At 50.0% G+C, this 25,513-nt stretch overlaps 1 protein-coding gene across 4 annotated transcripts in view; it reads left to right on the plus strand.

Moving 5' to 3' along the window:
* Positions 1-25,513, plus strand: part of otud7b (OTU deubiquitinase 7B) — a 36,396-nt gene that overhangs the window by 4,142 nt on the left and 6,741 nt on the right. For 3 of the 4 annotated variants that reach the window (XM_035425804.1, XM_035425785.1, XM_035425813.1), the window contains exons 2-10: positions 18,020-18,261; positions 18,504-18,674; positions 18,958-19,227; positions 19,632-19,733; positions 20,223-20,350; positions 21,605-21,717; positions 22,321-22,448; positions 23,414-23,563; positions 23,957-24,071. In XM_035425804.1, coding sequence (XP_035281695.1) covers positions 18,177-18,261; positions 18,504-18,674; positions 18,958-19,227; positions 19,632-19,733; positions 20,223-20,350; positions 21,605-21,717; positions 22,321-22,448; positions 23,414-23,563; positions 23,957-24,071 — 1,262 coding nt within the window. In that variant the 5' untranslated portion in view covers positions 18,020-18,176. Of the gene's footprint in view, positions 1-4,829; positions 5,698-18,019; positions 18,262-18,503; positions 18,675-18,957; positions 19,228-19,631; positions 19,734-20,222; positions 20,351-21,604; positions 21,718-22,320; positions 22,449-23,413; positions 23,564-23,956; positions 24,072-25,513 lie in introns of those variants that run through there. The other variant, XM_035425795.1, reaches the window with a different exon arrangement.

Consider the following 25,513-nt stretch of genomic DNA (forward strand, 5'->3'; position numbering starts at 1 on the left):
GTGTCACAGCAATTCTCTGCATGAGTTCATTTCTGCAGGACAGAATGACTGTGGCTAGGCAGCGCAGTTTTATTACACAGGCTATCGACACCGTGTTTTTCAATTGCAGCTAGCACTGGGTTCTAGCCGTAATGGCGCTGTACGTTTTCTGCTTCTGCAATGTCTGATATTGGCTGTAAATTGTGAACGCAGCAGTCAGACGGACGTGTCTTTGCTGTTGGCCCCCGAAACCATCATCATAGAGTCGCTATGCTCGTAAAACGCCGACTGCATGTGCGCGTGGTGTAATTGGAAGCGGAAGCAGGAGCGTGCTGCTCAGGTTACACACGGAGGCGGTTTAATCGCGCCTGTGGCTGAGCTCCGGCGGACTGTGCGCGGAGTCACCTGCGCTGAGCTTCAGACGGCCACGCTGCTCTCCAGGCCCGTCCTTCCCTTCTCCTCCCTGCGTGGCAAGCGTGCGTATTGGGTGTGGAACCCCTCTGCCCGGCTGGCCAACCGAGCGACGGAGATGGGAAGCCTCGGCTAGCGTTCTCCGGCGGACTTCTCAGAGAGCTGCTGGGTGAGGTGTGGGTTGGGCGGGGCCAGGGACCAGGGACCAGGGATCCGTTACAGGGCCGTACCCAGTGAGGGGCTGCTCCCATGGGACTGTCTGCCTTCGACAGACAGCGTCCAGTCCATGAAATGCACTCTGGGTTATTGGGACAGAAGGGCAAGGCTTCGCTCTTTCCTGTGCAGGCTGAGGTCAGGAATGAGCCATGGCCTGTATTAATGGAGTGCTTGGCTAAATTGCGGAAGAATGTCTCGTTCAATTATTCATGAATACACAGTGGGGTTGAATGGTTCAGAGGGACCTACTTTTTGCATCAATCCAAGGGATTCACCATTGCAATCTATCGCCTTTCTCAAGTGTGTGTGTGTGTGTGTGTGTGTGTGTGTGCACGTGTGTGTGTGGAATCAGCCTAACACGGTTTAGCCTAACTGTACTTAAAATGGCAAACTTCATGATTTCTGATGCCATTTCACCTGACAGTTGTAATTCAGTCAGTAATTTAAGCAACTCAAAGTATTTTGAATCAAGTGAAAATAATTTTTTAATTCATTTTTGCACATTTTTAAAAATTTCCGCAACTTTTGAACTTTTAAATAGTGGGTAGGAATAATTAATTAAGTGTTGAAATATGTGTACTTGAATGTCGGTGACAAAGAGCAATAGTAATTTGTTGAAATGCCTCCCTTGAAGTGAATTTAGATGGATGGAAGTGTTGCTGTTTTCCTCTGTGTTGTAGAGGAAATGTGGAAGCATAAATGTTCACGGGCTTATCACTGTCCGCGTAGTGCGCTCTGCCCATTCTGAAAACACACAGAGGAGTTCGTATTACTCAAGGCAGATGTGAAAACAAGCCAGGGAGTTCACAGCAACCTCGCAGCTGCTCTCTCCTACACCACAGGTTTGTTGCTACTTGATCTTTCTTTTCGGTTTTATCAGGCTGCTAAGAAAACGCGGTCGCCCCTTTTGTTAGTGACCATACAGTCAGCTCATGATGGCTGATATCAGCTTGGCGAATACCTTTGCGATCCATTTCAATTCATCGGCACGGGCAAATTCGTGTTGATTTATTTTAAGCTTCATAGTTTTAGCCACATATAAACACGTTGTTTTTGTTGTTGTTGTTGTGAATGCAAATGCATGTGTGATGAAAAGAAGAAGAAGAAGAAAAGAGGCAGTTGGAAATGGAATGAGGCGGGAGGACCGCAGTGGCCAAGCCGCAGCTGTGGGTTTGGGTTAGCCTCTGCGGGCTCTGTGTCCGCGGGCTGGGAGCAAAACTGCTGCGTTGTTATTGGAGGGTATTTTAAATTCAAGGCCATGGGCCCCTTTCTGCGATATGTGCCATCCCGGAGTTCAGGGAAAAGGTGTGGCATGAGGATCTTCAGCTCTCCTTTGAGGTGGAAGGTCAGTGAGTTTCTTCCTTCATTTTCCTTCATTCTTTCTGCTGAGAATTAGTGCATACGTTCTTCTACAACTTCATGCTGCGCAATAAATGAGCATTTATAGTTTGTAATGACGTTCTAATGATTACAAAAACTGACTGGCATACTCACTTTGTGTTTGTCAACAAGCTGAAGCTCAGGTGGGCTCCATAATTTCTAATCAAAGGGGCCAACAGGAAGTTTATATCATTACACTATGTCAAGACGGCAGCTCCCAGACCCATGCTTATACTGATCGATCCCCACTCTTGGTTGATAGACCACTGTGGGACAGTGTCACATGCGCATGTCTGCTTAGGTCTCTGTAGTCCTAGACTCAAGCAGCGACAGTCACACCTTCCTGACTCATGAGGCTGTGATGCCTTCAGCTTTGCCTTCTGCTTTAGCTTAGCATTGGCATCCTTGCGTAGCTTTTGACGTCGTTCGCACTGCTTGTCAGATAGGCCTATGTCACTTCTCTGGAAAAATAAGACCTGAAGTCTCAGCGAGACTTACTGACACGACTTAAGTTTGACCTATGGGTTTTCAGTTCAGAATGTAGCGTGGTCAGAATTGTCTTCATATAAATTTTTAAAGTAAAGAAACTAAAAGTCCACCCAAGCAAGATTAAAGCCTACCATAACCTCCGAGCTGTTTTCTGCTGTCCTTGCAATCTATTTAAAGTTCTCTTTGCCGATATCTGGCCCAGCATACATTCAGACCTTAAGCTGACAATTCTGACAACAGTCTGCAGGATGCTGCCAGCTCTTGACTTTAGCACCTAGCAGTTGGAGTTGTGTATAAATGTTGACACTGACTCTTTTGATACCTTGTCCTGTTAATTACCAGGAGCAATTGCAGTGAATGGGGATTCATTTGTGATTAAATGCTCTCAATGTTAATCAATTTCGTTGAGCAACACGCTGACAGTACGAAGCTGTTTGAAAAGGTTCTGCGTAGGCAGTCCATCGCAATAGTGTTTCAAGTTTTCCTTGGGTCACATTCCCTAAACCAAATTCCATTTCTGTGTATGAGCAGTCAGCATGAATTTGAGCTGTGTGCACAAAGTCACAGTTGAACTGCCCATCCTAACAATGTTCAGCGTAATGTCCTGGAGGAAAAATGAGAATATTCCTAAAACTAGCTGGTGAAATTTTGCGCAAGTGCTTTTGATTAAAGGAATTCAGTAAAGCTTCAACTCTACTAATAAAATCATGCTTCTGTGAAAATGTCTAAAAGGTTGCTGATAATTCTCAGAACATATATTGTGTTTCAGATGACCTGTCGCTACACTGTAAGCATTCACCTCATGGGACAAGCGGAAGAATACGTTGATGTAGAGCCCTGCTTAATGTGCTGAAAACATGTTATTCCTGAGAGTGTGCTCCTGGTTAGTTTATCTGTATGGGGGACAGGAAATATTTGCAGGGATTAACTCTCATTCCTGCGCGGTTCTGAGCAGAGATGGTTGTGGCTTGTAGGAAAAGCATTAATCATCAATACCCCCTGGTGCTTAGGAACAGGCAGTAGGCTGTGCAGGATATAGCCTACTGTAAAGTAGTTGCTCAGGCTTTTATGATCATGTTATTCCAGGCAGAAATGTGTGTTTATTTGGGCATCCTCTGTTCTCAGTTAGCCAGTTCTTGGCCTACTTAAACTGTAGGCGCTGCACTGAATTTCTGCACTTATTTACTAGATAAGTCTTTTTGTGAATTTGTTTGGCCTGGCTGTATATAGGCTATGGGTTGATTTTGCTTATAGGGAGTGGTACACTATAGACTGCTGTAGGTCGTAGCAAGCCTAAGTTTAGCTGTGAGCTACACTTGCTTACTGTTCCACTCTTGAAAGATGACCATAAAGATGTAAGCTGTGATTTGGGAAAGGAATGGAATGGATTGAGTACCATAATATTTGTCAATATCAATACTTTTTAGGCCATTAGGAAAACACACAAGAGGTGCACTCATTGAAAATTCTAAATGATGAACCAATGATTTTATTATTGGTTGTTGTGTAAAAAGTTTGATATCATGCATATATGCACAGGATCTTCAATATTCTATACCCTGGGCCTGTTTATTCATTTTAAATGACTGTAACGATGGGTTTAATAAAAGACCTGCAGGGTTTTTGAATGTTTTAATGAGCTGGTTTACAGAATCTGCTGGACGTTTTTTGTTCACAGACTGAGAGGGCATGGTGGAGTTACAGCGCGATGCTATGCCCACTCATGTCCGTCCTTCGGCCACCGCTGACAATGACCTCTCCCCCACACGTGGGGTGAAGAACAGGAGCGGTCTCAAATGCCCTTGGCATCAAAGGTGACGCCTCTAGTTTATGGTCATGTATTGAAGAAAACAGAGGCAACCTTCGAAAATAATGTGCCTATTCAGAGACCGTAGCCATCCTCAGATCCATCGTAATGCCGGTCCTGGTTACATGTGGTATTATGGGCGTTTTATATGGGCTGAAGTGACGGCTGCTGGTATGTCTTTGTGTGCGTGTGTGGGGTTTATTTGTATAGGGAGCATTGAAATGCGTGCCTGGGAGCCGTTTTTAAGCGATTCTCCGCATTCTTGATCCGGGGCCAGCAAAATGCTCTCCTTTCGGAGGAATGTTTGAAAGCTTTTTGGGGAAGTTTGAATAAAGCCAAGGTAGGCATCAGCCCGTCAGCCTTGTCGATGCGAAAACACGCTGCATGCGCTGCGTTCACTGGGCGGGAGCCTGCGCGTCCTTCACGGACTGTTCTGCTCGCTCGGGTGCGTGTGAGACCCTCTCACGGGTTTATGGGTTTTAAGAGCCGTTATCAGCCAATGCAAATGGCTTACTTTACCGAGCTGTCATTTATTTCAAGTTTCCCCTGCAGCGTTCAAAACCATACATTTTAACGAGCCTACTCATTTTCGTTTAGGGCTCCGTCTAAATGAGTCCCAATGATGTCACTTCTGCCATTTACACGAAGTTTATCTTTTCGTAATAACATGTTTATCCTAAGGGGAGGCAAATGACAGCTTTGCAGAAGAGATTGCTATGGAGCATTGAGTGGTGCTTGCACAGGGTGTAGCCTAGTTAATGATATTGTGTCTTGAGTTTTGAGCCAGATTGATAAATGCCAAAATCACGTGAAGTTGCTGTAGTCTTCTTTAAATTCTGCGTCCGTGTATTGCTGTGTTTTCGGCTGAGTGTATTTTCAAACGTTACTGTGTTTCATTTGTTTTGACTGTGCTGTTGAGTATTGGATGATGTTAAAATGAGGTTATCCAAACAAATGCAAGCGTATCGTGCTTAAGAGCAAAAGTTAGATGGACAGCAGCAGATAGTGCAGGTGTACCACATAAGCTACCAGCATTTCGGGTGCCCGTAAAAAAAAAAAATCCTTAAAACCGTATCATACGTGTAATAACACTGGCACTGTTCGTCTGATAAGAGCTCCCACTCCTCCCAGGTGCTTGATTAATGAAATGGGTGTGTTGCCTTGACCCAGCGCTGGGCCCCAAACAGGTCGTATTTGCTCAGTCAAATACCGTGCGCAGCACAGCGCGGTCGTGTCATCAGTGCACCGTTGCGAGAAGTTTTTCAAGTTTAAGTTCGGCTCCTTTTACACACAGGCAGGACACGCGTGCACACACAAGTCCTGAATTGCTAGTATTTTTGCAGGATCTTGCAGGTTGAAGAGATCGTTAAAATGTCGGGCGAAGAAATGAGAGCGCGGAGTGGAAGAACATTCCGGTAAGCCGCACGGAGTCCTGCTTGTGCTTCGGTATCGGACGTCCGCAGGTTCCTGTTATTGTGGGCTCTGTTTGTAGAATAACTGTTGATCTTTCCATCTGCGCTTTGGGCACTCCAGAAAAAAACGGTTTCCGATGGTTGAGGTGGCGCAGGGTGTGCTGTAAAATGTTACCTGTAACAGAGCCTTTATTGGGAGTTATGTTCTGTAGCATAGCGTTCTGGTGCTGGAGAGATTCATTATGAAACTTCACTGGGAAGTATGAGGAAGTCTTACGTTTAAACTCACTAAATTACTTTACAGCGGAATTTAATGAAATTTCACTTCTTTGTAAATGATGGAGAAACAACTTGCAGAAAAAACTGGTATTCTGGCATGCTTTCATTTCAAACCCCTATGTTATTACAAGGGAAAATACTCATACGGATTTTATTAACTGGACTACTTTCTCTGTTGTTCTTATTTGCATTATTGTATTGAAAGTGCATTGGCTTGTGCTGCTCCTGTAGATTAGTGGATGTCAGGCGGAGTCGATACCACCACCTGTGTATAATGTACCACTACCGTAACAGTGGAATTGTTTTAGTGCAGTCCCTATCTTAAGGGGGTTGGAGGGGGAGGGTAGAAGACGGGGAAGCAGAACGGCGGCGTTTGAAGATTTCGATCGGAAGCGGCCGTGAGCTCCAGGTTCGACCGGCACTCGTCGGGGGTGCTGAAGCCGCCTTGGGTCTGCTAGCAGTGGCCGTTGAAGACGCGTGCCCCTCTGTGCTGCCCCACACGCTGCCCCCTCTGTGCTGCCCCCCCTGTGCTGCCCCCTCTGTTCTGCCCCACGCGCTGCCCCCTCTGTGCTGCCCCACGCGCTGCCCCCTCTGTGCTGCCCCACGCGCTGCCCCCTCTGTGCTGCCCCACGCGCTGCCCCCTCTGTGCTGCCCCTCTGTGCTGCCCCACGCACTGCCCCCTCTGTGCTGCCCCACGCACTGCCCCCTCTGTGCTGCCCCACGCACTGCCCCCTCTGTGCTGCCCCATGCGCTGCCCCCTGTGCTGCCCCACGCGCTGCCCCCTCTGTGCTGCCCCACGCGCTGCCCCCTCTGTGCCACTCCCTCTGTGCCACTGTCCATCCACAGCACTGCAGCTGCTTCCTGGAGCTTCACTTTGCCTGTGGAAAGAATGCCCCACACAGGTCTCATTTTTAAGAATTAGGCTAATTCACTCTGTTCAATGGCAGACGGACTCCTCCATTTATTGACGTCCTCTTAGAAGTGTTATTTTGGGTAGGACTTCTTTAATGTTACACAAATTGGGTAGGTGACCTATGTCTGCACTAATTTGGTAACACATAGCCTACAGATCAATATGATGTGGAGATGTAACCATGCAGTATAAAAGGTTGAAAGGGCTACACTAAAGTACACAGTAACCCATATACAGTGCTGGTAAAACAAAGGGCTGTGATCCTGCTGCTTGTACACACACTGAAATGCTTTGTGGAGGTTGTGCAGAATGATTAATGTGCCCCATTCAATACTCAGGGCAACATACCTCATGAAGTGTTTACAGCAGTGGCTTGGAGTAGTAAAAACATTCATAGAGAGCGTTGACTGATTCGCTCAAATGGTACTTCTCTCCCAAACGGGGCCAGAAAATAAAACCTGGAAAACGAAAATGATATGAAATCAAAATTCTACACTAAGTCTGTCTAAATGGTAGTGTTCTTGGCACTTACTGCTGAGTCATCATATTATGACAAGAGGGGGCTGCAGTGCTGTATAACGATTAGGGATGTGAGCTTGTAATGCAAAAGTTGCAGGTTTGGTAGGTTCCATCCTAGAGTGAAGTGCTTAACCTGTGTTACTTAAGTATAGGCTGGCCGGTATCCATCTGTATAAGTGGATGCTGCGTAAAACTGTAAAATTATGTTAAGTCGCTCTGGATAAGAGCGTCTGCTGTATTTATATAATGTAATGCACCTGAGATTTCTGCTGGGGATATCCCTAACATCCTGCAGCCGTTTAATTACCACTGAGCTCGGCTCGTTCTCCTGTGCTTTCTTCGCTTGCTTTAGTCTGCTGTCCTGGTATCATTCAAGTGTAACTGATAAAGAGCGAATGTACTTTACACAGATGTACTATATTACATCTCTTGGACAGCCTGTTTGACAGTAATAATATGTGGACAAAGCATGGATTCATCCTGTTGGGTCAGTTACTGTAACTGTATTCGCATGTTTCTGATCTCATCGGTCACCTTTTTGATTTGGGTTTAGTTTAAGATGTGGACACTAATAATAAAGACATTTAATGACATTCTTGATTTAGGCCTGTCTTTTAACAGCATGTGCTAGTTTTCTCCCACTGAAAAAGCCTTAGGCCTGGCAAAGGTAATGAACAGAACAGAACAGAGCAGACAGCCTCTGACTGTGCTTAATGTGGTCGTGCGTCAGTGTGGTGTAGTGTTTAGGGATCTGGGCTTGTAACCTAAAGGTGGCAGTTTCGATTCCCTGCTAGGACACTGCCGTTGTGCCCTTGGTGCATAAGCGGTATCGCTTCAGTAAAATATCCAGCTGTATAAATGAAGGCTTTCTAAAAACGAGAAAGTTGTGCAAGCTGGGCATCTGCTAACTGCCCGCAATGTAATATAATGTGATATAATGGTGCCATAGGAGTTAATAAGAAACTATCAACATCATTTGTATATTAGGCTAATTCATGGCTGTATTTCTTTATTAATGGGAATTATAGACTTATTTGTATCTGGTACTGTGCTGCATGCTTCAACATGTAATAGATATGAGTACATAATTCCACTTAGTCTGGTGAATATTGTGTGGTATGATCATCACGTAACCCATATAATTAGGCACACAGTCTCTCACACAGCTTAGCCAGGGCCATGTAGCGTAAGTACACTCTGTTGACTCATTATCTTAATTGAGCGGAAACCGTAGGCATGGATGCTGTGTTTCTGTGGTGTTGGTATACTGTGGAACAGAACTGTGCTGGGAAATGTATCGCTCCACTTTTACCACACTCTCCAACTTTCCTTAATCGGAAATGGGCTCACTCTGTATTTCATGTGCGTTTCATTGGTCAAGTTCCCTGTCACAGACTCACAAAATGTCAACTTAACTTTGTAAGCAGGTCTTTGCTTGGATTCATTAAGTGCACTCTGGCAATAGTTTGATAGAGTGATTTTGATTTCTGCATAATTTTTAATATCCCCACTCAGCTGTTTACATGGTAGGAACTTGGAAGCCTTGAATATTCAACTCAGATCTGCAGCTGAGAAACTGAGGTGTTTGGAATAAATGATTTCCCACTTTATATGCTCCCTAATAGCCCATTTACACAATCAGGTCTTGATTGTTCAGCCTTATGTTTGAAGCATGTAAACACGATGCTGAGAGTACCGTGAAATATTGCCCATATAGCTCACATCAGAGAGTTTACACAGAGGGCGTTCTCTAACTGTAGCACACGCTCTGTGATTAGTGTACAGTGAGGTCATGGCGGGAGGCTCTGTCGGTTCGGGAAGATAAGCCCCACCCCCGTCTCCCTGTCCGCCTCCACGCTGTGCCAGGGACTCCCATTACGGAGCGGCGAAGGCCTTCGCCCGCCCCGGCCGCTGCCCCGCCGCCCGTCGGCCCAATTAAGCTCGGTAACGAGCAGCCAACGGGCGGCTCCGAGGAAGCAAGGCCCGTGACGGGGCGCTGTGGAGCAGTGACTCCGCCCCCATCGGCTCTGCCTCCCGGCTCTTTCTGATGCGGGCTGCTGTGTGCCGTCCTGCGTACGCAGGGATCCAGTCCCCGGTGAGCCGCTGTTTCTGAGAAAGGTATCTTTGCACCATCAGAGTGTCGATACAGCGCTCTAAGTAGGATGCAGAGTGTTTAAATGAGTTGCAGTATAAACCAGGCCTGGGCTATTCAGGCTGTTTGCTCGTAAACCGGCAGATGATGGTAGTTTGTACATCTGGTGAGGTGGATTTGTGTCCAGATGATGACTTTAAATGGGTTAAATAAAAAATATCTAATATTGTACAAAAAGCAGTAAAATCGCTGTCTCTCCAAGACTTAAGTTGCTTGCTCGTGTGTTAGTGTGCACCTTATATTTTCCTTTCTGTTTGACTGCAGGGAGTCCATCAGCAGGTCTTTCTGCAGTAGCTGCACATTGTCATCATGCCCGCACTCCGCAGAATAACCTGCAGTTTTCTTTAACCTTTGATTCCACGTTCTCCTCCTGTGAATTCTTCTCTCGTTAGTGCTGTGATTGGCGCTCGGGTGCGTCTCTCGTTTTCTGGTGAAAACCCCATTAAGGCAGAGCTGCTGTCGCTGTTTTGCCGGCAGCCACACCGGAATGTTCTGAGGCAGCTCTCCTGGGTTCCTTCACACAGAGCGAGGATGTGCACTGCCTCTGCCTCTGCAGGCATTTTCTTTCCTTCCCCCCCCCCCCCCCCCCCCCCCCCAAGACTTCGGCTCGCAGACGCTTTGAAAAACGATTTAGCTGGAAAGCAAACACTGCGCCCATTCGGCCCAGCTGAGTCTCGCCGCCGCGGACACTCTGCCGCGAATGTCAACGAGAGGAAGTGGCCAGATCGCGGTGTGCCAGGCGGTAGAGGCAGGAACACGCCCTTAACCCTCCTGCGCTCTCTCAGACCCATTATCCAGTCACTCTGGCTGGAGGCACTTCCCTGTCCGTTTTTTACAAGACCCACAAAAATAAGAACCTTACCGACGCTCTAGTCGTGGTTCAAAAAAGTTTTGAGGTAAGTCGTGTCTTGTTTGCCTGTGTAGGCGCTTTTACGTTCCCCGCGGTAGAGCTCTTACTCGTTAACGCGTCTTTGTGATTTTTTAGCTGCTGGGTGTTTTTGTCTTTTTTTTTTTCTGGGTTCTTTGGTTTTTCTTCTATCGAAGATGGAAAAACCGCTTTCAGTTCTTGTACCTCTTGGACTTATCTTTTGCTCTGCGAGGCTATTTCTGTCTGTTCTGAACCAGAGGCCCTTTCATGAGGCAGCGAGCATGTGGAAAGGAGAGATAAGGGGTTTGCGGTGCGCGTGTGCGCCCCCCCTCCTCCGAGATGGCGTCTCACGCATATCTTCTTTTGTGATCTTCTTCAGATTGGCGAGCGGAAACCTAAACCGTAGATCAGGGCTGTGCGTTTTCATTATGCAAACACAAGTAGGTCACTGCGTCCAGTGAAAAGCCGTCCGCAGCGCTGCGAAATCGCGATTCACAGGAGTGTCTCTCTTTCTTTGTCTCTCTCTTTCTCACTCTTTCTGTCTCTCTCTCCTTCTTACCGTTTCTCTCTCTCTCCGCTCTGGCTAAACCGGAGCCTCTTGGCAGTCCTGGGAGAAAGTGTGTGCTGACCCAGGGGGCTTTCCGGATGCTCTCTGTCCCAGGAGAGGGAGGGAGGGAGGGAGGGAGGGAGGGAGGGGAGAACATGACTGGGCGATGACTGCGTGATGACTGAATGACCTGGCACACTGGCCTAACAGGGGCCTGTTTGAATTCTTCCCCAATGACACCAGGCGACGAGCTCTTCTGAGGCCAAACCAGGACTTTCTGTGCCCCTGTTTCATACAGGACATTCCTGGGTCTGCTTTGGTCAGTGTTTTTCTACAGTATTGCTGCCTTCAATATGTTTACTTAGAAATGTTTTATTTCAGGGTGTCTTGCATTAATATGGAAACGACACATACTCTGTCTTGAAGCTATCCAGTAAGGTGGATAACACCGGTTGTGAAATTAAAGTAAGTGTTTTTCCTGTATTCTGGCCTGAGCTAGAATGTAAATTTAATCATTTTCATATAATTTAAAATTATTGGCTAATACAACATACAAGGGTTTTGCGTATCACATGTTGGATCTAATCGCCTTGTCAGTCTTCTTAGCTAAATGGCAAAGTTGCAACCTCATGTTATGAAATAAGGAGAAGGCGCTCGTTGCTTGCTGGGCTCGGGCCTTGTTTAAGCACAAGCTTTATTAAAGTAACTGTACAGTATGTGCAGTTACAGTGTAGGCGTGATGCCCTCAGTGACGGAGGGAGCTGTGAGCAGGCATTCTGAGATGGCAGCCGACAGTCCCCCTAGTCCATACTGCACCCTGGGAAGGGTGGTGTTTTACACCCACAGGACCCCCACTCCGTATTGACCGAATTGACCTGGACTTACCTCCCTACGCCCTGGGAGGTGTTTCACAAACTTCCTACGATCCCCCGGACGCAGTGTTGCATTCTGGGAGGGGAGGGGCTTCACACGCTTCCCAGCAGCAGGGGATGCTGGGTCTCAGGAGCTGTCGCGCTTAAGTTATGTAAGTGTCCCTGGGTTCAGCAGACTAAACCGATTAAAGGAGTGCGTGGCGGTTACGGCGGTTACGGCGGTTACGATTGGCTGTTGGTTCGCTGTCCTTCTGTTTGCCGTCCTTTTTGAGCGTATTTGTTTAAGCAGCGTGTTTCACTGGTTCGTGTAACGGTGAGTTCCAGGTTAAAATGCAGCCTGAAGTGTTGACCTCCTTCATTCTGGTCCAGGTGGGCTTGTGCTTCTAGTTCTGGGCGTTCAGACCGCCTTCAAGCTCTAAAACACTGGAGGGAATGGGCTGGAAACGGTGGTTTGGTTCATCAGTAGCCCAGGCGGAACACAGGCTCACAGACACCGGGGCCCCTCTGGGGCCGTGCTCGAGCGGCAAGGAGAACAGAAGCGGCGAAGAGGGGAATGTTCACCTGTCCTTCCCGGCCCCGGTCACGTGACCTGTGTTGGGTTCGTGCCTCTCGGGCACTGACTGGGGCGTTGTGCGCACTGGGGAGCTAATGCAGTCTGGCTGGCTGCTAACCGCGCGCGGGGTTGCAAGTTTGAATCCCGCGTGAGCCCCCGCTGGTGTGCACCTGGGCGTGGTTCTCCGCCCCGTTCGCTGCTGTTCACGCGGGTAAGGTGTGAAACGTGTGCTGTGTAAGCGAGACTGATGGACGCGTGTAAGGAAGCCTGCTGAGGTAACGCTGTAAGTCGCGGCAGCTCCCCCCCCCCCCCCGTGTGAACGGCCTGACTGCGGGCTCTGCGGCAGGCCTTTCTCTGGGGTGGGGAGATGAGATCACGCAGCCCTGCTTCGCGGTGTGTGATGAGGGCACCAGGACTGGCCTGCTGAGTTTCAGGGAGGGGAAGGGCAGGGGGGGCTCTTTCTGACTCATTGGCCCTTCACTTGAGCGGTTTGTGTCCACGGGAGCAGAGAGGACCGCCCGTCTTTCTTCAGAGCTCCACCGAACGTGTGCAGGAGGGACGAGACACGACGTAGGCCAAATTTCTCAAATATTCTGCTTTTGTGGCTTCATTTTTCCTGTTCCTCCTTTAAAGGGGAAAATCTCACCATGTGGATAAATTCATATGTGGTTACTTGATGCTTATTGTGGTAGCTTGGTCATGTCCTGCTTGGTCTTCAGATTTGCCGTTGTAATGCCATTCCCTTCAAGTGTTTCACCAGTGTCTGATAGACACAGACAAATACTGTGCCGTGTACTACAGCATAAGAGCTTGAGGCAAGGGAGCATGCGAATGGACATGTACACTGGCTTTCAAACTAATGTCTAAGAGAAGGGAACATCGCATCGAGATGCTAACTCTCGCTTGATTGAGTGAGGTACCCTCGCGAGTATTAACGACGGATTTAGACATCGCAAAGCTAATGTCAGGAGCGTGAACGCCAGCATAGGCCTCGCCTGTATACAGTTTCTTATTAAACAGTTCCTCCCAACCACATCACGTGGAGTCTTATTTAAAGAGGGTCCTTCCTCACTCTTCAGCTCCGAACGCTCGCTCAAAGGAAGAGCTTTGCTACTGTTATTGAACGAGTAAGTGGGGTGAACAAGTAACAACCAGTTCCTGTCGTCTGAGTGACGGTTGGCTGGCTCTGGCCCCTCGGCGACGGCACCTGCAGGCAGCCGCTCCTACGCGATGGCGAGCGGCGCGGCCGCCGCGCTCTCTCCTGCGGGGGCGAGCGGGCCGCTCGGCGCCGACGCGTCTCTGCGTGCCCCCCCGCGCAGCGCGGGCTTAGCCGGGACGTCGCGCTCGCGCCGCGAGCCCGGCCTGTCCTTCTGACGGGCTCTCCTGTGCACATTCCTGACTGTTCCCTCTGTTCTCCTGCCCTTCAGAGCCCGCTCTGTCTCTCGCCCAGGCAGGGAAAGCTCTTCCCCACGCGTGCATTCCACCTAGACGACCTCTGACCCGATGATGCGGAGGCCGGGCCCTTTCCCGCTGACCCCAGCCCGCCTCTGAACCCGCCGTTATCGGAGAGCGGTCAGAAACTCGTTTAGCGCCGGCGCTGTGTCAGTAGCGCTGCCTCGCTCCCAGCAGCACGGCTAATCTTTCCTGATAGCGCATTTCTGAGCCCGTGTCTGTCTGAATGGTTTTCATTACTGCATAGCTGCGTACGTGCTCGAACCTGTCCCACACTATCCAGTCCCAGTGCTTTATATAACTTTTATTTTCACGTGCCACTCTGAAGAGATGACTAGTTTATGAACTGCTCTCTGGTAACCGTAATGAAATTCCTGACATGCACCAGCTGGGACTTATTTGGAATGAGTCCTGCTTGTACTTTTTAATTTATTTTTTTATTTTTAAGAAATGAAAAACATTTTTTTTAACTCATGCACATGGTCATATTCGATTAGGTAATACCCCCTATGTCACTATATGACGCATTACCCACTTCTACAGCTAGATAATTACTGTATGTATCAGCTTTGACCATGAATGTGGACCTGCTGCCTGTCGTTTGAAGGTGAGGCCGTGTCACTTCCTGCGGCCCAGCGTCGTGCGCTGGTCACGGAGGCCGTGTCACTTCCTGCGGCCCAGCGTTGTGCGCTGGCCACGGAGGCCGTGTCACTTCCTGCGGCGCAGCGTCATGCGCTGGTCACGGAGGCCGTGTCACTTCCTGCGGCGCAGCGTCATGCGCTGGCCACAGAGGCCGTGTCACTTCCTGCGGCCCTGCGTCGTGCGCTGGCCGCCGAAGCCTCTCCGTGCTGCAGGACGCCTGCGTCTCAGAGCAGCCGCGCGCTGTCCGCGACGTGGTTACGCGACGCCGTGGGAAAGCCGGGTCGTACCGCGAAGGAACCGCGGCGCGGCGCATGAGTCGTGCCGTCGCCTAGGCGACCTGGGGAGAGCTTAAACCGCAGAATGTCTCACCTCCACAGAAATAACTGAGTCATATTGCAGGAATTAGACAACGTGCTCGGTCGCTCCACGTGTGAGCGCTTGGCCTTATTTACCCACTAGCAGCATCCAAGCAGCAGGTGCTCTGTGTGTATCGCTGAAATGGCGTGTGATGCAATAGTAAATACAGTTCCTTTCGGGAGTGTCACCTTCAGCGCTGAAGGACGTGTCTGGTTTATCTGTGTGTGTGCCTGCGTGCTGTCCCCTGCAGTAATCGCGCAGTCGCTGGGTCCGTGTTATGAGAGGGGCCTCGCGCTACAGCGGAGCGCAGCCGCTAAGCTGTGACCTCAGGGAACCGCACTGTGCGCTCGTCCATCACCCACGCGCCAACCTGCGCAAACCTGTGCAAAGCTGTGCCAACCTGCGCAAGCCTGTGCAAAGCTTTGCCAACCTGCGCAAACCTGTGCACACTCGTGCCAACCTGTGCGAGGCCCCAGCGTATTTCCAGTATGACACCCTGCTGTTTGGGCCACTGTGTGATGATTTTGACCTAAACTCAACAGAGAAAAGCTCCACCAATCTTGGAGCTCTTTGGTTGCAACCAACAGAAGAATGGAAATGGTGATTTAGTGATACTTTCAGGCCATGTTTTGTGTAGGAACTTCCAGACATGATAATGGGGATGGAACATTGACATCATCACTTTGCTCATAGATACCAGAGGGGAACTCCACCAATCACAGGGTATTTTTGGTAAAAACAATCCCAATGGTGATGGGTGTATACTTTTGTCTGTACTTTCGGAAGCAAGATATAGGCCTAGCCGCTATGTATCCACCAGTCCCCATGTTATGGTGTTCTATTGGTTCTTACTAAGGTACCCCTTGGTTGTTGGAGCTCCTCTCTGTTTTGTGTGAGTGAGGTGACATCATGTTCATTTGGTCTGTACTTCCCAGCCCCTGTTTTAGAGATAAGAAGGTGAGCAAGTTTCTGTGTGTGTGTGTGTGTGTGTGTGTTGGCTCTGAGAGATATGGCCCATGCTAGTATGCTAGTGCAGTCCGAGGCATTGGAATCAATATGTACATTTTTAAAATCCCCGCACCTAAAACAGTCTCCTGAGTTACTCAGGTGAACTTCAGCCCAGTGGTTTGTTGCAAGCATTGACTAAGAGCGACTGCATTCTGATGCTGATATCAGCTGGGCATAGCTTGTTTTATGATAAGGGGTGTTTACATTGGCTCACACGGTTCCTCTCCCCCACCCTTATCTCCAGCGCCTCTGCTCTTGCTGCTTTTCAGTTTTCACTCTTGTAAACTGAATCGGGGTCGACCTGCTTGCTTCTGTTCGCGGAGGTCGGGCGCTCCGGACTACACAGGATGTCCCCTTCTCACGTCAGCTTGTGTTTACATCCTTTCTCTAACTTTGTATCTTCAGTTAAGTCCTGGGTCACATGACCATCCCAGGTCTGAGCCATATGATTGAGGTAAGTTGGGTTTGCCTAACATTTCGACTTGGCTAGGTGGCTTACCCACATCAGTAAGCCAAAGCCAAAGCAGTCCCCCCTGGACTGGAGCGTCTGGGAAGACGGCCGTGGGCGTGGCCGAATGGCTGCCGCCCCCCTGTCACGGGTCAGTTTTCCGGAAGGAGGCGGGCTCTCTGACTGTGACCTTGTGATTGGCACCCTCGGGGGAGGGGGATCCTCAATGAGCAGCGCAGTCTCACAGTCACCGTGACGGGACGTCCACCTGCCTGTAGGCAACTATGGCTGTGTACCAATGAGCAGATGTAGGGCCCATTCCTGAAATGCTCCCGGCTTCTGAAAGGGAAACATTTTTATTACCTGCGGTCACACTACTTTAGTACTGTGCCTGTTAGTGCAGTGACTGCGTGTTAGACTCCACATTGGAGTAATGAGAGCATACACACATTTAATAGCGGCTTGGGTACGGTCTGATTCTCAGAAACGGTGTTCAGTCTGGCTGGAGGTGAAATTCTGGCCGTTGGGTGCGTTACACCAGGACCGCGTCCTCAGTGCAGAAAGGAGAGGTCGCTGATAAAATGGAGGCCCTTTGTAAGCGCAGCCACACCAGCGCTCTCCACGCGAGCCCGTGACCCCCCCGCTCGCCATTGTTTCGCCATCCTCTGCCGTCAGCACTATGTGACGGCGGTCGGGGGCGGCATGTGACCGCCAAAGGTCACGGGTTCAAACGCGGTGCGGAGACCTGCGCTGCTGTGATCTTACAGCGAATCGAATGCAGAGAAGTGGATGGGTATGCTATGTGTATGACTGCTTCTTTAGCGATGCAATTTTATCATTTAGTATATCACTCTTAGCCGAGCAGTGCGGAGTTAGCTAACTCAAAAGTGTGTGCCAATCAGTCATTGTTTATCTTTGATTAACACAGTACCAGGGTTTTCCCTAGGTTTTCAGAGGGCTTAGGGTGCCCTCAACTATATTTTGGAACAGCGTTTTTTTATTTTTTATTTTTTTTTAATATATGAAAAAACGCTTTGACCAGCGGTTTTCATCAGAAAAAGACGTTACGTGTGAACACAGCCCAGCCTAACTTTGTTTAGCTACCAAGCCACGTTAGATACTAACGTTAGTTCAGTCGAGGTATCTTTATGTAACGTCAACTAACTAGCTTCGCTGGCTAACGTTGTCATACAATTTTTCCGGACCGTGAAAACTGGATTACTTGTTTACATTTTTGACAGATGTGGCTAGTGGGTAAATCTATCGCTGTTCCCGTCGCAGCAAAATCGGAAGCGCTATCCTTAAATTTCTTCTTACCGTGAAGAGTGCCTGACCCGCAACCGTAGTAATGTGTTAACACGGCGGCACAATTATATCGAGAAATACCATCTTTGGGGAAAAAACGCTATGTTCTGTAAATTAACCTACCATGCATAAAGACATAAAACACGCTCATCAATTACCCACTTCTATTTATAATGCCATCATAGCGCGGAGTGTTTAAAACCATAAAGCCACCTCTCCGTTTTTTTTGTTGTTTTTTTCAGCGCATTTTCACATTCATTCTGATACGTCGCCTAAATGCCTTTTTACGTTCATTCGGCTTAATGCGCTCCCCAAATTCACTTAGGCGCTGCGCCTGAGCCTTTCTGTGGTAGGGAAAGCCCTGAGTACTATTTTTTGATCTCACCCTCTCTCTCTCTTTGTCTGTGCAGGTGTGGCTGTGACTGTTGACCCCAGCAGAGGAGACCGTGTCCCCCCCCCCCTTCCCCCTCACCCCTCCTGCTGGCCTCTCAGGGAAAACGTCCCTCCCCCCCCATCCCCGTTTTCTCTGTCCTGATGGCCCCCACCACACAGTGACTTCATGATCACATGACCTTGGATATGGACGCAGTCCTGTCCGACTTTGTCCGTTCCACAGGAGCCGAACCGGGACTGGCGCGGGATCTGCTGGAAGGTGAGCGCGAGCCGTCTGTTTGGAGAGGAGGCCCATGGGTAACGGGCGTGGCTCGGGCTTGTTCTCCATGTCAGCTTGACTTCGTCTCGTTTAGAATCGAGGAGCTGGGTCAGAATCGCAGGCTATTCGGCCGTGTTGAGTAGAATTGTTCTTGCTGATGTGTATCATTTGTCTGTGACATGTAACCGATCGGTCCCGTCTCTTTTTGGCCCAAACTGAAGGTGTAACGATTGTGATTTCAGGGAAGAATTGGGATCTCACCGCTGCCCTGAGCGATTTTGAGCAGCTTCGGCAGGTGCATGCTGGGAACCTGTCGTACTCGTTTGGGGAGGAGAGGGGACTCTATCCCTCCGAGAAGGAAATGGCCAGGGTGGTCCGGCCCCCTCTGCTCCGGCAGGACGAGGTGGTACAAGGTAGGAACGCCGCTTCAGCCTAAACCTGATCCCATTCATCTCTGTGCTCACTAGGGCCCATAGTCCTTCCTGTCCTCCGCTTACACGCCTCACGTTTTTCTGCCCTCTCTCCCTCCCTCCCTCTGTCCCCTCTGCCTCTCAGACATCCCTCTGTGCTCTCCTCTCTGCTTTGTCTTCCCGTCCTTTCTGGTCTCTCCGCTCGTAGCCTCCCGCCCCTCCCCCGCTGTGTTGCCCTCCGGCTCGCGCGAGCTGCGCTTCACCTGCCGTTCTCCCGTGCTTTCAGCCACGGAGAAGCGGCTGTCGCGCGGGATCTCCCACGCCAGCTCCACCATCGTGTCGCTGGCGCGCTCGCACGTCTCCAGCGCGGGCGGCGGCGGCGGCGGCGGCGGGGGCGGGGGCGGCGGCGGCGGCGGCGGCGGCGGCGAGCCGCTCCTGGACACGCCCCTCTGCACCTTCCAGCTGCCCGACCTCACCGTGTACCGCGACGACTTCCGCGGCTTCATCGAGCGCGACCTCATCGAGCAGTCCATGATGGTGGCCCTGGAGCACGCGGGTGAGCCTCACCCATGAGTTTCCCCTCACCCTCACACAGGCCTTTCAGGCAGTGCGGCCTCCTGGTGTTTGGCAGAACGTGAGTAGCTGAAGGCATGGGGAGAATATTGTGCTGTCGAGGTCAGTAAGTGCAGCCTTGAGGATCGTTCCTGGTCAATATTGTACCAATTTTTCAGTTATGTGAGATTCCCTCCGTGTTCTTCCAATAAAATATCAATTTGCTGTCTGAAGCAAATGGATGTCAGAAATCCATAGCTGTCACGGTCAACGTCTCGGGCCTTACATCACACTTGGTAGCACAGTGTCTGTGCATGAACTTCAAAAGCTCTGGAGTGTGATGTCATGGGGACTAAAGAGGTTAGGCGTTACTCTGAAGAGGTCTTCTTGCCCTTTCCTTGTGTGCAGGTCGGCTCAATTGGTGGACGCGGGTGGTGCCCAGTTGCCAGAGTCTGTTGCCGCTGGCGACGAGCGGGGACGGGAACTGCCTGTTGCACGCGGCTTCGCTGGGTGAGTCGTCATACCCGCTGCTGGTTCGGTCACCGGAGTGCTGTGACCATCTCTGCTGCCTCCTCTGTCTGTGACAGGAATTACAGCCAAAAGCACAGGATAGCGCTGTAGGAATGGGAGCCAGGTTCTGCTGTGGTTGACCACAGCTTATCTCCTGAGTGACAGGTTACTGTTGAACGCTTAAATAAGATGAGCGAACTCTTTGAAACAGTAAAATCCAACGAATCAGTGTGCTCCCTGTTTGTAGTATAATTGTAATGGAAGCGTAAGTACCGTGAAATGATGCATGCAAAGAAAATGAATGAGCTTAACATAATATAAAAGTGCCTGGGGTGGGATGACAACATAAAATAAAGGTTTGGAAAATTGGTTGGCAGCTGGCTAATTACCCAGCTGTTGTGCCCATTAGCAACACGCATGACCATAATGGCTTCGGCGAATACTCCGATGTAATAAATGAATAATAAGCTCATTAACGCGCCCGTGCAGGGATGTGGGGCTTCCACGACCGGGACCTGATGCTGCGGAAGTCTCTGTACGCCCTGATGGATCACGGCCAGGAGAGGGAGGCGCTGAGACGCAGGTGGCGCTGGCAGCAGACGCAGCAGAACAAAGAGGTGAGCGCCCCGCGTGTGCTCTCCGCGACCCGGACTGTGCTCAGCCGTCCGCTCTGCCCCCGCCCCGCTCTGCCCCCGCCCCGGCCTGCACGCGACCCGGACCCAGCTCAGCCGTCCGCTCTGCCCCCGCTCCGCTCTGCCCCCGCCCCGGCCTGCGCGCGACCCGGACCCAGCTCAGCCGTCCGCTCTGCCCCCGCCCCGGCCTGCCCCCACCCCGGCCTGCCCCGGCCTGCGCGCGACCCGGACCCAGCTCAGCCGTCCGCTCTGCCCCCGCCCCGGCCTGCCCCCACCCCGGCCTGCTCCGGCCTGCGCGCGACCCGGACCCAGCTCAGCCGTCCGCTCTGCCCCCGCCCTAGCCTGCCCCCACCCCGGCCTGCCCCCGCCCCGGACCCAGCTCAGCCGTCCGCTCTGCCCCCGCCCTAGCCTGCCCCCGCCCCGGCCTGCCCCGACCTGCGCGCGACCCGGACCCAGCTCAGCCGCCCGCTCTGCCCCCGCCCCTGGCCTGCGTTAGCCGCTCCGCGACGCGAGCGGCGCGTCCAAATGCTAATTTTAGACACGCCGTTTGTGAGCCGTTTCAAAATTAGAAGGTCTGTTTCAAAAATTAGAACCCTTAAAGGATCCATTTTGGGAAACGGGATTCGCTCCGGGAGCAGCTCCCGCAGGGTGTGATTTGCTCGACGGCCTTTTCTGTGAATTATTCAGAATCTGTAAACCATCATAAATTATTTCCGGCTTTAATTAGGAACCGTAATTATGTCTATTTTGGTCTGAAAAGGTTTGCGCAGCGAAGAGCAGTGTGATTAATTCAAGCAGGTCTGGTGCTTGTTCTTATCCGCATAGCCATACAAAGCTGGCATCCTGTATCCAGCTGTTGCCATAGCAAAGGGAGAGAGTCTGCTCTTAGGCTGCAGCTGAGCAGAAGCCGGTCTGTGTGTGTCTGTGTGTGTGTGTGCGCGTGTTTGTTTGTGTGTGCGTGCTGGCTGTTTTGAGCCCTGCTGTGTGTGTGTGTGTGTGTGTGTGTGTGCGCATGCGTGTGGCTGTTGTTGTGTGAGCCCTGCTGTGTGTGTGTGTGTGTGTGTGCGCATGCGTGTGGCTGTTGTTGTGTGAGCCCTGCTGTGTGTGTGTGTGTGTGTGCGTGCGTGCATGTGGCTGTTGTGTGAGCCCTGCTGTGTGTCTGTGTGTCTGTGTGTGTGTGTGTGTGTGTGTGTGCGCGTGCTGGCTGTTGTCTTAGCCCTGCTGTGTGTGTGTGTGCAGTCAGGTCTGGTGTACACTGAGGACGAGTGGCAAAAGGAGTGGAATGAGCTACTGAAGCTGGCCTCCAGTGAGCCCCGGATACACTACAGCACCACCAGCAGCAACTGCACCGGGTAGGTCCTTATGCCCAACTCCGCCCCCCTATGGGAGGGTTTAAAAAAAAATTATGAACAATAACGATGTACTTTCCCACTGTTACTGATGTGCACAGATACTAATAATGGGAGAGTATGGTTGAGCAGTGGTTTGAAAACTGGACAAATAAGTTGAATTTCAGGTGAAACCCTGCTTTTGCATCCCTTCAGCAATGTACTGAACCTCTTTCAGTAAAACATTCAGCCGTGTCAGCAGCTAACATGTAAAAATATAGGTTTGGGTAGATAAGGATATAACGAAGTCATACCAACGTGCAGTTAATATTCTGTTTTGCTTCTATCAGAGTACCAGTGTGTTTTATGAGCAGCCAGGGCTCTCAGGGTGTTAATGGTATACCGTTGTACCCCGTGATTGCGTGCGTGTGCGTGTGCGTGTGTGTGTGTGTGTGTGTGGGCGTGTGATTGTGTGTGTGTGCGTGTGATTGCGTGTGTGTGTGCGTGATGCGTGTGTGCGTGTGATTGTGTGTGTGTGTGTGTGTGTGCGCGTGTGATTGTGTGCGTGTGTGTGTGTGTGTGTGTGTGTGTGTGTGTGTGATTGTGTGTGTGCGTGTGCGCGTGCAGGGTGGAGTCCTCGGAGGAGCCCGTGTATGAGAGCCTGGAGGAGTTCCACGTCTTCGTCCTGGCCCACGTCCTGCGCAGGCCCATCGTGGTGGTGGCCGACACCATGCTGAGGGACTCTGGCGGAGAGGGTAAGGCCTCTACGCAAACCCCAGTCCGCGGGTCACGGTGTGGGGGACAGTAGGCTGGGAGCAGACGTAGCTAGCAATACCTTAAGTAGGTTTGTACCGCTAGCACTTACTACGACTCTGCGTGTCCAAATAGTGATGAATAATACTGGCACAAATTAGGGAAACGCTGTGCTTAAAGAAGAAGCTTAGTGCTCTTAACATATTTATGCCCCTTCTGTTGTTGTTTCTCAAATTGTTTGCAAAAATATATTCAAAACAGTCATCCTCCTGGCCACGAGTGGTAACAGCATTGTGACCATCAGTAATTTGAAACAAACTATACGAGCCAAACAAGAACGGTTTTCCTTTGCATGAATATTATCATTTGTTTGTAGAAAAATGCTGTAGAAAGAAATGCATGTTCAAGCTGACTATAAATTTACCGAAAGTAAGATACATTAGACTGCTTGATTATGTAGGTATGAATACATAGAGGAAGGAGAAATGATTCTCAGTTGTTTATCACAAATGCTAATTATTTCTTCATTTTTGTTTCATGTTGATATTGCGCTTGTTAGATATCACATTTATTATGCCAACAAGAGAAATTGGTGAAAAATATTGCTTTGATCATCAAAATATGTTTATAAATGCAGTGTTTCTGTAATTTGTGCCAGTACTGTATTTGGCGATTCAAATGCAGTATGTGCAGCAAGCCTGTTTACTGGTGGTGTCATGGAGATTATAGAAAGGTTTGTTTGTCTGTGTGAGTCACAGGGTCTTATGCAATAAGAGAGCCAAATCTGTGTCTTCCCCTCTGCAGCTTCACCCACTCGCACCGAAAGGGATCTGACAGCATATGCTGGTCCTGTTGGGATTTGTCATATATAAACAGCTCTTTTTATATAATGTTTAGAGCACGTGCTCGCACTGCTTCCTTATTGGCCGGAGTTGTGATGATGACTGGCTGCGTGTTCCTCCCCCAGCCTTTGCACCCATCCCCTTCGGGGGTATCTACCTGCCCCTGGAGGTCCCGGCTGTGAAGTGCCACCGGTCGCCCCTGGTGCTGGCCTACGACCAGGCCCATTTCTCCGCCCTGGTTTCCATGGAGCAGAAAGACGGCTCCAAAGAGCAAGGTGGGAATGAGGGGGGGCGGTAATGCTGCATTCTCCATCGTCCTCTTCAGTCTTTATCACACCTCTGTTCGCCTGCGCAGTCCCACAGCCAGAAATCTATTGACCACATTTGTGGGGTTGTGTTCTGTGGTGCGGTGGTAGCCGTCTTTAAAGTGGAGCCTGAAACATGTTCGGCCCCCAGTGGGCCCTCCTGGACTACAGACTGGGAGCCGGGCTAATGGCAGCGTAGTTATGTCTGGGGCGTGCCAGCGCACCACTGCACCTTGAGTAAGCCTAAACTGAGATGGATTGCCATTAGCTTAGCTTTGCGTGTCAATGGTGGTGCAGACTGTTGCAATGTGAAACCTGACCCGGGACTATAAGCGATTTCTCTGTCCTGTCTGTGCCCGTTAGCTGTGATCCCGCTGACAGACTCTGAGCACAAGATGCTGCCCGTGCACTTTGCTGTGGACCCTGGGAGGGACTGGGAGTGGGGGAAGGACGACATGGACAATGTGATGCTGGCCAGGTGGGACACCTTGAGCGGGTCTCTCGGACGGGGACACATCCCGTCACATAAAGGGAACGCACACTTACACACACACACACACACACACATACTTACACACACACTCACACACACATACTTACACTTGTATCTCATTCCAGCATTTATATTGCACATATCGTTATCTTGCTGTTGTAGCTCATTCTCCTGCCTCCTGGTTTGACATACCGTAACATTCTGACCTAGCCTATGCTTACTGTGTGAACTGGACTTAATGGGCTCACGGCTATGGATAACTGTTACATAATGAGTATTGTACCTTCCCGGACATGCGTTTTGTAGTTGTTCCAGTGACCTTCGGTGTGCACTTATTGTACGCCGCTTCTGTATAAAATGGTCTGCCAAATAAACGTGATGTAATACAGACCGCCGCCAGGGCCTGGACTGGCCTGCTCTGAGCCAGAGTCGTCACCATCATTCAGACCGTCACAGAGCGCTTTTAAACCTGCTCTTCAGCAGGTGCCGGCTGCTCATTTATTTTCACTTGCTGACCTGCTGCATCAACATAGCTTGCATTTGGGTTCATCTTGAGAATTTAAAATTAAGCTCTTTTAAACTCGATTATGCCTAGTCAGGTCACAACAGACTGCTCTGTATAGGTCAGTGACAGTCACCAGAGTGTGCTCCCCTCCCTCCTGTCTGAGGCTGCTAAGTTCACTTTAAAAGCTCTGACGTAAAGTCAAAATGGGAAACCTGGCCAAGTGAAATGGATTTGAGCCAGGGAGCAGAACTGGCTATGGGAACTGTAAGGAAACTAGAACCAGAGGAGAGACAAAATGATTTTTCACTGTCCCGGTACCAGAGCAGAAATGCTGTTTAATTCCAAAGAATTGGAATTGGAGACGGAGTCAACAAATGATTAGCACATGGCCCGGAGCAGTAGAGTATCCTCCGTGGAGAGGGAAACATCTGTTTGTCTGCGTCTAACCAGCAAAACAACAGCCTGTCTGTCCTAAAGCCCTTTGCATCCAAGATAAACTCAGTAGTTAGGCGGGGATTAACACTAATTGCTGTCTGAGTGGAGCACCAGGTGAGCCAAATATAGCCCTGAACAGAGTGTGAGGGAAGATCTTTTTTTAGTGTCTCGTGGTGGACTGTGGGTGTGCCCGGCTGCTGGATTCTCAGAAACGCCTTCCGATGAAGTTTACGTAAGATAAGGCCTCACATGCTCTATAAAAAGTAACAAAGATGGTGGACGCTCAGTGTGCTTTACTTTGAAGTTTTATCCGTGCAAAGTTCTATCACAGGAAGTCCTTAAACAGTTCAACTAAGAATGTGCGGGCTCTGGTGTGCCTGTACAAACACGATACATACCATATATATTTTTAAAAAAATAAAAAATGAAAAAATTGCACAGAAAATGGAGGCAGTAAATGTCTCGCTGTACAAGACGACTGAATCGC

The sequence above is a fragment of the Anguilla anguilla genome, chromosome 1, assembly GCF_013347855.1.
Source record: "Anguilla anguilla isolate fAngAng1 chromosome 1, fAngAng1.pri, whole genome shotgun sequence".
Classification (NCBI taxonomy): Eukaryota; Metazoa; Chordata; class Actinopteri; order Anguilliformes; family Anguillidae; genus Anguilla; species Anguilla anguilla.